Genomic DNA, 13,433 nt, shown 5'->3' with positions numbered 1-13,433 from the left:
AGTACTATGAGTAATGCCACGTGATGGTAATATGTTGTTTATCTGAAATCCATATTTGACGAGCATTTAGACTTTCACTTGCTGAGTTCGGCAACCCCTCCAAATGTGGTGTCTTGGGTTAGAAGCAGGAGATGAAGCGGCAATTCAGCCTGCACTGATCCAAAGCCCCAGCATAGGGGAGGTTCCACACGGCATCTCAGGACAGTGTGTTTCCTGACTCCTTTTTAAACGTCCAGAACCCTACCTGTATCTCAGGTCCTGGTCTCGCCACAAAGCTAACCAGGGATCACAAATCTCATTCAAAGGTCAAGCGATTGCTGTGATTTCATCATAAGTATTGCCTTCCCACCAAACAGAATAGAGACGACTGTAATCTTTGATTGAGCCCTGACATCAAGACATCTAACTCTACTACTCCCCACCTTAATCCCAGTCCTATAGATTTTATAGGAAATAAAATCAGTATATTTTGTTGTGTTCATGTCTCAACATGACAGGCGCGTTATGCCTCAATGACCCGATTTGAAATTTTGAACTGCTTTAGATGTGGTTGAATGAAATCATCTTTGTAAGCTATATATGTTGCATTTATACATACATACATACATACATACATACATACATACATACATATGTTATAGTTTTGCTAGACTACAGTCAATCATAATTGAAATTTCAGCCAGAGGCTAAAAATAACTAAAGGCTGGAGTGCCATCTTATGGCCATGTCGAGTACTGCAAGGCTGTTCCCCACCCTCTGAGAATTCTGCCTGAGCTGCTGGGCTTTCTTCTCCACCCTGCTGCCCAGTGTGTGTGCATGTGCGTGTGCGTGTGCGTGTGCGTGTGCGTGTGCAAGTGCTCACGTGTAGATATGTAGAATCAAGGACTGCAGTCTTCCTAGCTCCTGACAGACCAGAGCCAGGGCCTCAGAATAGCATCCCCTATGAGAATGGACCCCCAGAACTGCTAAGCTTGAGGAAAAGTTCAGATGGTCCTCTCCCTGAAGAACACCTCCTCTTTGGTGACGGCCCTCCATAGCTGCTGAGAGAAGAGGCTTTCTCCATCCGTACAGGAAGTCTCCACACACACAGTGCAGGTGGTCATCAACATCGTCACCTCGGGGTCTTGTGAAACCAAGGCAGGAGCATAAGCAACAGGCAGTGATGTGGCATCTTTGCAGCCTTGTGGCTTACTACTAACTTGCAGAAGCTAGCTGAGGCTGCCTGCTGTGGGTAAAGGGACTGCAGGCTAGAGGTGGAACCTGGGGGAGCTGTCCAGGCTGAGCCTGGGAGAGCTGGTGCGGGTTAGTGATTGCTTGGAGGGTCTGGTGAATTCTTACTGTCTCAGCTCAGAGCTCTGCATACGTGGACAGAAGAGATGCTGTGACTAGGAGCTGAGTGAGGCATGAGGGAAAATTCCAAGTCCTGAGCTCAGTTGCCAGGAACATTCTGGTCCCTCCAATGCTATCTGTGCTTAGGACTCCTCAGGCCTGTTTGGAGTTCTGCTGTGGCACTGTTCACTGTCCTCAGGACTGCCTGCCTGGTGCTCTTTCAGGGCAAAGATCGTGCATAGGTCTCCAGGGCCAGGCAGCTCAAAGAAAGCCTACTTGTGGCTGGTTGGGGCTGGTGCTCAGGGGTTATCTGCTTTCCTGAGGTGCCTGGCGAATTTTAAGGCACAGGGAGCCTGCTCTCTACCAGGGATTCCTTGTGCTATACAAAGGATTGTAAATAAAATAATTGCTTTATAAGATAATGAATCAAACAGGCTTTTCCCACCTCTGAATTCTTTTACAACAACTGAGTTAAGAAATGAACATACATGTCTGCACATGTGTGTACACAGTAAAATCTCATGAGTGTGCACATGTGTGTGCACAGTACAGTAGAATCTCATACGTGTGCACATGTGTGTGTGCACAGTACAGTAGAATCTCATGTGTGTGTGCAGAGCATCGTAGAATCTCATACGTGTGCACATGTATGTGTGCACAGTACAGTAGAATCTCATGAGTGTGCATATGTGTGTGCACAGCATCGTAGAATGTCATGAGTATGCACATGTGTGTGCACAGTACAGTAGAATCTCATGCCTGTGCACATGTGTGTGTGCACAGTACAGTAGAATCTCATGTGTGTGCACATGTGTGTGTGCACAGCATCGTAGAATCTCATGAGTATGCACATGTGTGTGCACAGTACAGTAGAATCTCATGTGTGTGCGTGTGGATTGCTTTCCAGTTTGTGAAAACCCAGCAAGTACCTAGACCTACAACATGGAATTTCCATAGGTTCACATTTTCTACACGTGTACCTTTTAGTCTGCACTTTTCTATGGAAACTGGATAGTATGTTTACACATATGTAGATGTATGTACATAGTTGCCTGAGGACTGTACTGGGGAAAATTATATGTTACATGTTTTGTATGCAGTTCAGAAGGAGTCAGTTTTGCATGTCATCTTAGCCCTAACATTTTACTTTAGGTCCTAAACTATGTTTCTTTTTTTTTTTTTTTCCGAGACAGGGTTTCTCTGTCTAGCCCTGGCTGTCCTGGAACTCACTTTGTAGACCAGGCTGGCCTTGAACTCAGAAATCCACCTGCCTCTGCCTCCCAAGTGCTGAGATTAAAGGCATGTGCCACCACTGCCCAGCCTCTATGGATTTTCTTAACACACCCTTGCCTCTTAGCCCTTCCACTAAAGACAGGCAAATGACCATGCTTCCGCCAAAAATAGGCCCCTCCCTAAATCATGGGCATCGGCTCCCCTGAATCCTGTCCACTGAGAAAAATAATAGAAAATTGGGAATACAAGCTGTGCCTAATAGGGCAGTGCGTCATTCACTTCACTTATATGCAATAGTTGGAGCTATTATTAACAAACTATTTATTTAAAAGAGAATTCAACTGTAATAAAGAAATAAAAGCCAGGGTTTCATTGCATGACAGCAAGGGCTTCTGGCTCCCTTTCCTTCTGAAAGAAGCTGTCTCCACGGCAGCCATGTTTTTCTTACTTTTCAGTCTTGTTTTGTTTCTCAGTCTGGTGGCTGTCAGGATGCTGACATGCTAGGACCATCTTTAACATCATTTGAGGATAGTACCATCACAGAGAGTAAAAGGGTAGCCCCACTTTATCTGTTTTGCCTAAATTAGCAGAGTTTTCGGAGGAAGAAATAGTGCAACTACTGTAAAATCATTATCAAATTTATTTTGTTTTCAATTTATGACTGCCTAGGCCTTTTCTCATTTGATGAAGAGAGGCTATTACGGATGTCCTGAGGCAATGGCTTTGTAAGGACAGAGAGATATAGTCACCACAGTACCGAGCTCAATTCCCCGCTGGCACCGCTTTTCTTTCTCATTCTCTCTGGGTGGAAAAAGAACCCCGAGATTACCTACTGCCATTGTTTGCAAGAGACAAGTGGGCTGTAGGAACCATATCTGCATGACCCCTGACCCTTTCTGGGGATGAAGCCCAAAGATATGAGGTGTAAGTGTGTTCAAATCATTCCTAGTTGTGGAGAAAGTGGAGCTTTGTCCAAGGAGGCTGAGGGGCAGGGCTTAGGCGGCATGGTCCATAAAGAGAGCAGAGCCGGTACTGCACTGCAGCAGGGGATATTTCCAAAGTGTGAAAAAAGCATCAGGGAAACTAATGAGCAAAACATTTACAGCTCAAAAGAAAATCCAAATCTCAGCCCTCGGGAGGCAGAGGCAGGTGGATTTCTGAGTTCGAGGCCAGCCTGGTCTACAAAGTGAGTTCCAGGACAGCCAGGGCTACACAGAGAAACCCTGTCTCTAAAAAACCAAAAATAAATAAATAAATAAATAAATAATCCAGCTTTGTTTTTTTTTTCAATCATTCATCTCATCCATTTAATAAATGGATTTGGATCATTACTCAGTCCTTGGTCCTAGATGCTTCCAATTCGACAAGATATCACTTGTATATCATGGGACTTACATTCTAGGATGAAAAGAAATGAAAGAACACTACCCAGTTGTGGGGTGCTTGCAGCAGATAACTGAGCCAAAACTATGTCCCAGAAGCTGACCTTGAACTGGGTTATGAGACATTTAGGCTGGGGGGTGGGGCATACGGGAAAGAACAAAAGAGCATTTCAGCTGTTGGAGACTGGCGCATGCAAAGGTTCTGTGGAGCAAGGATTGTGTTGTGTTGGAGGTGCAATCCAAAGAAATGCAGGTGTAGGAAAGACTGACAGAAGACAAATGTGTCAGGGCGGCCCAGCACCGACTTTGTGGGGCTTAGGCCAGGGCAGCACAGCACAGACCGGGGCAGGAATCAGCAACCCTTTCAGTGAACAGGATAGATAGAAAAGATTTGGTTTGGGGTTTTTGTTTTGTTTATCTGTTTTGTTTTGTGTTTTGCCAAATGGCAGGATTGGTTATATATGGATAATATATGTATGTACATATCAAGAGAGTACAGATATCCGCAAAAGTGTTATTACTTGGGCTGGAGAGGTGGCTCGGTGGTTAAAAGCACTTAAGTGCTCTTCCAGGCTCATTCCTAGAATCCTCATGATGGTGTGCCACCATCTCTAAATCCAGTCCTGGGATGATCTGATGCCTCTTCTGGCATGCACTTGAGTGTGCGAGTGTGCGTGCACGCACACGCTGGCACACACACATGTGTACACATACACACACATACACACACGGTGGGGGGAGAGAGAGAGAGGATGTTGCTAGTTGAATTCTAAAGATACAATACAAATAACTGGGTAACATTTTAACACATCTACCAAGGAAATAATAGAATATTGGAGAAGGAAAATATTTTGTCTAACTAGTGTTTTCTATTATCAAAATTTATGGTAAACATTTGTCTGTTAATGCTAATGGGAAGGAGATCTTTCGTTCGTGTTGCTAAATGCCTTTTTACGTAGACAGCCATTGCCAAGCACTACCATCTCTTCACAACTGTACACTTTTAATCACGCATGCTCAAGTCTGTCAGGCATTTGTAAAACTGTCCTAGAGTTTTCTTCTGGCCTTTGCTTGTTTACAAGGTTTATTGTTTTGCTTACAAGTGTGTCCCCGCCTGCATGGGCTTTACTTACCAGATGCGTGCAGGTCCTCTAGAACGTCTTGGATTCCTTGAGGCTGCGCTTACAGGCCAGTGTGAGCCTGGTGTGGGTGCTAGACAGCAGTGAGCGTTCTTAACTGCTGAGCCATCTCTCCTGCACCTTGATACCTGTTCTTCCATTAATCATTTGCAGCTGAAAGTTATCTGGGAGCGTCCTGTTAAATGGCCTGGTTAAATGGATTTTGAAATATGAAAATTATGTCCTCCACACATCAAAGTCCAGGTCTGCAGTTTGTGCTCAGGAAACACAATCACTGTGAGTGTGTACGGAATAGAGATGCATCTCCTTGTCTTAACTTGCGATGGCCCTAGGAAGGGCATTTAAAAAGCTTAACACTGCTTGTCATTTAAGCCATATCACTTAAACATAGTTTAAGTGTTCCCTATCAGGATCTCCTTCCTCCGTTATAGGCTAAGTTTCTTATTAGTAGCAGAGCTGACGTTCAAAGCCACTGAGGGTTCACTTGTAGTGACCGGGAACAGATTTTATTCTCACCTCTGACCTCAAAAAACTTATTCAAAATATTGGCTGCTGTTCAGCTCTTACCCCATACAATAGAATAGGTCAAATGTTTGGACTCTAGGCCTCACCAAAAGGAATCCTAAAATTGGGTGGCTGAAGAAAAGGGAGTGAGCGAGCTAAGGACCAGTGTTCCGCCCCTCCCTTGCCTCTTCCTTTGCCCCTCCCCCGTCCCTCCCCTGCCCCTCCTCCCTCCCTCCCTCTCTCTGCTTCCTGACTGTGAAGGCCATACTGCCTCACTGCCCTGCCCTTCAAGATAGCCTGCCAGGCAGCAAGCACACACTAGGCTAGACTGGAGGGAAGCTTAGCTGGGATGGCTGGGTGCAGTCGGGATCTTGGTCGGCCGTGAGTGCACAGGTAAAGAACACAGACACACACAGACACACACAGACACACACAGACACACACAGACACACACACACACACACACACACACACACACATACACACACAGGAGCAGCTTCAAAAAACTGGTTCAGTTTATTGGGGGAGGGGGGAACAAAGACTATTTAAACTTTTGGGTGGGGAGGGGCTATCAGGATGAGTGCATGTGATTGGCTGGGGCCAGGATGTTGGGGATGCCTCATTTGCATAAGGAAGAATTCCAGGTGCTGCTGGACATGACTTTATAAGAAGGGGGAAAGGAAGTTTAACCGGGCTACTGGCTATGTGACAACGCCTCTGATGAGGCAAGGGTAGGAGGCACAGGGATATGAGCATCAGAGTATGCTGGCCCAAGGCAGGGGAGAGGAGGTGGTGTAGGGCTGGGGGTGGGGAAGCGATCGTACTCCTGCAGATCTCAGGACCTGGGTTTGGGCATGCTTCAGCCCCACTCTCGCTCCAGGCCTTCTCCTAGGCTCCCTGGCCCCACACTATCCGACCTGCAGCCTCACTTCCCTGCTGCCACGCGGTTTCACACATGACAGGCAGTACTCTGAAACTGGGGCCCTAAATAAACCCTTGCCTCCTCCTCTCCTGAGTTGTTTCTGTTGGGTACTTTGTGTCGCCAAGGAGAAAAGTAACTAGTATCACCAGAGAGTCTCTCGGTCCCTCGCTCTGGTTCCTTCTCCACAGCTTTGCATTCCAGTCTGCTTCTCAGAGACATTGCACACACATGTATCCTAGTCATCGCACAGTGAGTGGGCTCTCCTTGAATAAAGAGCAAGATCTTTGGGATTTGTTTCCCCTCCACCTGCTCCTTCGGTTCTTGCTGTTAAATAAAATATAATTAGCTTGGTGGGTAAATTAATTTTCTCTTATTTTGCTAAGAATTGAGGCACATGGAATGTACCTAATCCCACTTGTTGTTTTTGTGAACCAAATATGCTGTGTTGATTGATATTCTATCTTAAATTTCCCGCATTTTGATGGTGGCTTTCTCCTAAGCTGGAAATACTGTGATAAGTGCTCAGTGTGGGGATGCCCTCTGTTGTTGTTATTTTCTTAAGCCTACTTGTAATACTGTTGTGTGATAAACACAATAATTTATTGCCTAAAATTGATCACAGAACACTCCACATGCCCCTGTATCTTAAGAGCAGGACATTTAAAGCCCACTGTCCTCATCTTCTCCTTGATGTATCACAGTCCGATGGGCTCCTGGATTAGTGACTCGTGCCAATGCCGTGACAAAATGCCCAATAAAACCAACTGAAAAGAAGAAGGGTTTATTCTGGCTGTCTGAGGGTGCACCGTCCATCGTGAGGAGGAAGGCGTAGTGACAGGAGCAGGAGGAAAGACAGCGATCCCATTGCATCCACAGCCAGAAACCAAAAGATGAATGGGGGAAACACAGGCTTTCCTCATTCTCCCCCCACACCCCGCCCCCGCGCTAACTCAGCCTCAGCTCTGAGCCTGTGTTTAGAGCAGGTGTTCCCTCCTCTGAGACACATCCAGGAGAGCATTTCTAGGTGATTCTAAATCCAGACAAGGTGACAATGAAGATTTACCATCACAATTGTAGTAAGAAAATAATGAAAATATTATGATCTAGCAATGCACCTCACACTCGCAACACAGCTGAGTTAGAGTTGCGTTGCTGCGATTCATGGTGTATTGAGCAGTAGCTTGAAGCTAGAAACTACTCATTCCTCTTAGTGCACCATGAAAGCAGCTCTAGGCTTTAAGTACATGAGTGATGCTGGCTATGCCAAGATTTGAATCTTATACAGTTTTTAGCTGTCAAGATATACTCGTCATAGTTTTTCTCACCTCTGTAGAAAGGCAAAACAAACCAGGCATGGAGATGTATACCTATAATAAACTAACCAGGCATGGAAATGTATACCTATAATAAACTAACCAGGCATGGAAATGTATACCTATAATAAACTAACCAGGCATGGAGACGTATACCTCTAATCCCATACCCAGGAGACTGAAGCAAGCCTGGATATATAGCAAGACCCTTGGTTGAAATGAAAACAAAAATGCCACTCTAGCTTTTAGGTCGTCCAGAAACAGGTGGTGGTCTGGGTTTGACCCTGTGAGCCTTGTCTGCTGACCTATGCAGTTAGATCATTATGAGTGTGTTGAGTTTCATTTCAATACACTATGGTGCAAGAATTACTTTCCCCGAAAACAGGAACCTCACAAGCCATCTAAGACGACTCATGTTTTTGCAGGATGGTACCCGGGTCGTAGGGAAATGCGGCGGTTACTGTGGAAAGTGTACCCCATCCTCCGGCACTGGCCTGGAGGTGCGAGTTTCATAACTAAGGTAAGTTCTCCCATCACCTCTTTCATTTTAATCTATAGCCTAGTGATAAACAGATGTGGGTAAAAGACCTCTCCCCCAGACAGAGCTACTGTCAAGCATCGTGAAGCTGACCCAATAATATTCTGCCCTTTATATTCTTGTTTGTCTATCTTTCTGTGTCTGAAGCCATCTGTCCCTCACCCCTGAACCCAGGCTCCTCAGGCTGCATACGTTTTCTCTTCACTGCCTGCTGAAAATGCTGCTTTCTGTGTTTCATCTCTGAGAGTCTTACTTCCTAAGATCCAGAAATCCATGTTTTGAATATTGAAAATTGTGAAGTAGGGGGCTGAGATATATAATATCTCCAGATATAATATATATCCTGGAATACATATAGTATATATATATTTTTACTTTTATGAAAGTAAAATATATATAGTATGTTATATATAATAATACCAGGAATATAATAATTACAGTAGTGCTGAGGTTTGTTAAGCTTCCACTGCGCTGAGTAACTTATGGGAACCATTTTCAGTGACTCTCACAAGGAGGTCATGAGGTAGAGCTCTTGTCCTTATTTTGCAGTAGAGGAAGCTGAGGCCACGACCGTTAAGAAGCTTTCTGAGGTCACAGTGAAGTCCCTTGCAGCCCCCAGTGGTACCTTACACCAAGGACTGTGCTCTCAATCACTGTAGTGTCACCTATGTGCCACTCACAGCAGGTGGGGCCAGCAACTCAGTGTCATTTGAGATCTTATTATAAATGCAGATCTTAGACCCTCTCTGCACATGAGAAACCAGAATCTTTATTCTATCGAAGTCCACAGGAGACTCATTCGTATGCTAGCAAGTGCTCCCTCTGCTGGACAAAAGATTAAACAGGTCACTTTTCATCATCCTGGTTCCTTCAGCTGCATGACACAAAAGTTCAACCAACTTGTGTGACCTTCTAACACCCACCCTATACTGTCCAATGGCCCATTCAGTTCCCCCAATAGCTCATTGATTCTCTGACACATGAGTTACTATTTGACAAATGCTTAAGTAAACATCAGTATTAAAAAGTACTTTTTAAGTATTTTTTTAAACAAGCTCTTGCTTATTAGCCCAAGCTAGCTTCACACTTGGAACTCTCATGTCTTTGTCTCCCAAGTGCTGGGATTTCATTTGCACACAGTCACATGCCACCATGCATAGGCAAAATTGCCATCTTAAATTAGTATTAGTTGTGTTGCAAAAGGCAAAGACAATGTGTTTAATAACTGGGATGCGCACATGCTGTGCCTTCTTCAGGCACAGCTCTACAGTATTGTGCTCCATTGATCAGTAGCGAGCCCTCATGGTGCTTCTCCCTTAGCATGTCATCTTCCCCATACCTACAATTACATCATCATTATAGCTCCTGGCTCAACTAAATGCTTTCTGCAACCATTCTGAAAAGTAACCCTTGGGCTAAAGAAAAGGCTCAGTAGATAAATGTGCCACTGGCTCTTTTTCCAGAGGATCTAGGTTCGATTCCCACCACCCACATGGCAGCTCAGAACCATCTGTAAGTCCAGTTCCAAGGGTTTGATACTTCCCTCTGGCCACCCAGGGCACCAGGCAGACATATGGCACACAAATAAACAGTCAAGCAAAGCACACATACACAAAATACAGCAAAAAGCCTCTCCTTACCTCTGGATGGATCACTTGGTCAGTTCTGAAGCAATCAGTGTCTGGTGGCCTGAGATCTTGTGCCTACAGAGTCAGGTGACTGACAGCTGCATTTGGAAGAGGGTCACTTCTAACAGCAAGCAGAGGCTTGACTTGGGAATATGGTTCAGTGGTAAGGCACTTTCCTAACATGAACAAGGCTGGGTTTGCCCCTTAGAACCAGAGCAATGAACAAAGCAATTGTGAGTGAGTTGCAAGACAGCCTGGGCTAGAGAATAAAACAAACCACACACACACTCATATACCACATACAAAGCACACACACACACCATGCATACACCACACACATACATATACCACATACACACCCACACCACACACATACACACAATCACAATCACAATGGTTGAAGAAAGACTTGAGATCCAAAAAGAAAAGATGGGGTGGTGGCAGTAGGCAAAACTCAGCAGACATACTTAAAAGACCCCATTTTTGTATGCATTCTATGTCTTCTTTTCTTGTGTCTGTTATGTGTCATAAAACATGAGTACACATATGTAAGAAGACTAGAAAGAAATATTCTAACATTCGAATGTTATTCCAGATGAAATTTCTAGGCACTGGACTCTTTTCTCTTTCATTCTTTTGTAATTATTCTTTTTAAATTACATTCATGTATTCATGTGTGTACGTTCTGGGCGGTGGATCTGAGACCAACTCACTGCAGTGAGTTATTGCCTTCCTGCAGGCATCTCTCCTCAATCTCCACATGCCTGTTCTCTCTTTTCTCTGGTACTGGAGTTCAAACCCAGGACTTCACACAGCTAAACAGACACTCCACAACTGAGTTACATCCCCATCCCACTTCTGTGTTGCTTATAGTAGACAGATATATGATTAGATAGATAGATGATTGATAGATAGATAGATAGATAGATGATAGATAGATAGATATATGATTAGATAGATAGATAGATAGATAGATATATGATTAGATAGATGATAGATAGATAGATAGATAGATAGATAGATAGATAGATAGATAGATAAAAGAGTTCACTTTCTAACCTAGAGAATATCCTAAGTGACACTTCTGCACGTGGAAGAGCCTAGTTCACCTACTCTTGACTCTCAGCTTTTGCTACGGAAGACTTATAACTTCTGGTTTGTTTATTTCAGGGGCTCTGAAGAGGAAGCCATAGGAGACGGATGAAGGATAGTAATTCAATACCTCCACCTTGAATTTGGGTGCATCTGTGTGCGTGTGTGTGGATCTGTCTGCGCGTGTGTGTGTGTGTGTGTGTGTGTGTGTGTGAATGTGTGTGTATATGTGTGTACATATGCATATATATAAATATATATTATATATATATATATATACAGGTTGAGCATCCCTTATTTAAAATTTTAAGCTCTGAAATGCTCCAAATTCTGAAAACTTTTGAGTGCTAGCATGAGATCTCAAATGGTAAATTTCATGCCATGAAACTTTGCTTCATACACAAATTTTTATAAGTACCATATAAAATTATATTTCTGCCATGCATGTAAAGTTTCCTAAGAAACAGAAAGGAGACACACAACCCACATTCTTGGGCATGGCTTGCTCTCTTCCTGAGTTCCCTACTGCTTAAACCCTACGCTAAAATCTCCTAGTAAACTACAACTCCGTTCAAAAGGAAGAGGCATAAATTAATAGCATGTTTAGATGAGCCCCATCCCAAAAAGATCTCATCTTAAATATGAAAATATCGCCAAGTCTTCAAAATGTCTGAAATACACACTGATGGTCTCAAGCATTTCAATGAGGGATACTCAACCTGCGGAACACCCTAATGATGTAAAGTTTAATATTTATGTTTGAAATTATTTATTGTGATGTAATATTTTTGTACGTAAAATGATTTTATTATGACTGCCTGTGCATGATCCTCCCCCTTGCAGTCAGACAGCTGCATTTTACGTACTCTACATTATATGTAGTATATGACAAAGTGACTCTTCGTTATCACGGTACACTGTTGTTTACTTTTTACCTGGAAATGTGTTTTACTGTTACATTTTGAAAATTTTTGTAATTATTTTTTTAACAACCTAGCTGACATCAAGGTGCTATGTGGGTTGAATAAGGGTATTTTTGGCAATTGTGGGGACGTTTCATTAGCCAATGAGTAAGTTAGCAACATCACAGGTTGTACCAACTGTTCATCATAGTCTTTATTCCGTTTCATGTGATCTCTGGGAAGAATTGTGCTGCCTTGGTGCTAATATTATATGTTTTTAAAGTAATTGTCAGAGTCAAAACTGTAAACACTTAACAAAAGGGAGCAAGAAATAGATTATCCCCAATGGATAAAATCACTTGCTAGAGTAAGACCTACTATTTACTCTTCTTTTTAGACCTGTCTTTTTTTTTTTAATAGTAGCTGGACTCTTGTCTTACTGTTGTTGTTGGTAATATGATCTACTCTGCTCCATGGTGCCTTGGACTCCTGTCAATCATTGGGAGGGTCCACCAAAAGCTTCATTACAGAGTGACACTGGGAAAGGAGGCTCTCCTGCTGTTTTGTCACGATATCCTCCAAGTTTATGAGCAGCAACACAAAGGATCTACCACAGGTGTATGGCCTTAACACCCCTCAGCATACTCAGAGAACGACAGGAGATCGACCACCTTTTACCTGAAAACTTTGGCCAATGATATGACTTCCCTTGAGGCTGGGAGCCTAATACCCTGCCGGGTTTCCTGTGGTCTTCAGCGTTTGTGTGAAAAAACAAACTGGTGTCTAAGATGCCCAGGTCTTTCTGATCTTCCACGAATCCACCTTTTGTTACTTCTTTCAGGAATGAACGTGCTGAGGCAGTGGTCACAAGACATTTTACTTGAGAAAGCCTGACCAAGCTTTCCAAGACCAAAGAGATTAGGAAAACCCTGACAGTATTCCCCAACTCCACAGAAATGCCAGAGCACTTGGTGTTTGAACAAGTGTCATTTTTCTATTGTTAATACATGTGAAACATATTATAAATAAATATTGTGACCACATCCAAACCATAGATGCTTCTCTTGGCTTCTGGACTCTTGATTAAAGTTCAAATACAAATGTCTCTAGGGATATATATATATATAATATTATATGTCATAACCTCAATATACATATATTTGTATATAAAATATATTCTAACATCAATGTTTATAATATATGTATAGTGAGGTTATAATATAATTACATCATTTTTACCATCTCTTTCCAGCCTCAAGCCCTCCCATATACCCCTCCTTGTTCTCTATCAAGTTCATGGCCTCTTTTTTTAAACTATTAATTGTTGTTACATATATACATATAACTTGCTCAGTCTGTAGAATGTTACTTGCATGTTCGTTTTCAGGGCTGATCTTTTGACACTGGATAACCAGCTAAGGCTGAGGTTCTTTGGCCTCTCCCCCATCCAT

General features: G+C 43.2%; 1 protein-coding gene across 4 annotated transcripts in view; it reads left to right on the top strand.

Annotated features, from left to right (window-relative positions):
* Adamts9 (a disintegrin-like and metallopeptidase (reprolysin type) with thrombospondin type 1 motif, 9) overlaps positions 1-13,036 on the top strand; it is a 171,752-nt gene extending 158,716 nt beyond the window's left edge. For 3 of the 4 annotated variants that reach the window (XM_006505263.4, XM_006505261.4, XM_006505262.4), the window contains 2 exons: positions 8,248-8,342; positions 11,159-13,036. In XM_006505263.4, the coding sequence (XP_006505326.1) occupies positions 8,248-8,337 (90 nt within the window). In that variant the 3' untranslated portion in view covers positions 8,338-8,342; positions 11,159-13,036. The remainder of the gene's footprint in view (positions 1-8,247; positions 8,343-11,158) is intronic. The other variant, NM_175314.4, reaches the window with a different exon arrangement.
* The last annotated feature ends 397 nt before the right edge of the window (positions 13,037-13,433 follow it).

Source organism: Mus musculus, chromosome 6 (assembly GCF_000001635.26).
Source record: "Mus musculus strain C57BL/6J chromosome 6, GRCm38.p6 C57BL/6J".
NCBI classification, from domain to species: domain Eukaryota; kingdom Metazoa; phylum Chordata; class Mammalia; order Rodentia; family Muridae; genus Mus; species Mus musculus.
The sequence above is the reverse complement of the archived record's forward strand: the minus strand, read 5'-3'. Positions and strand labels throughout refer to the sequence as shown.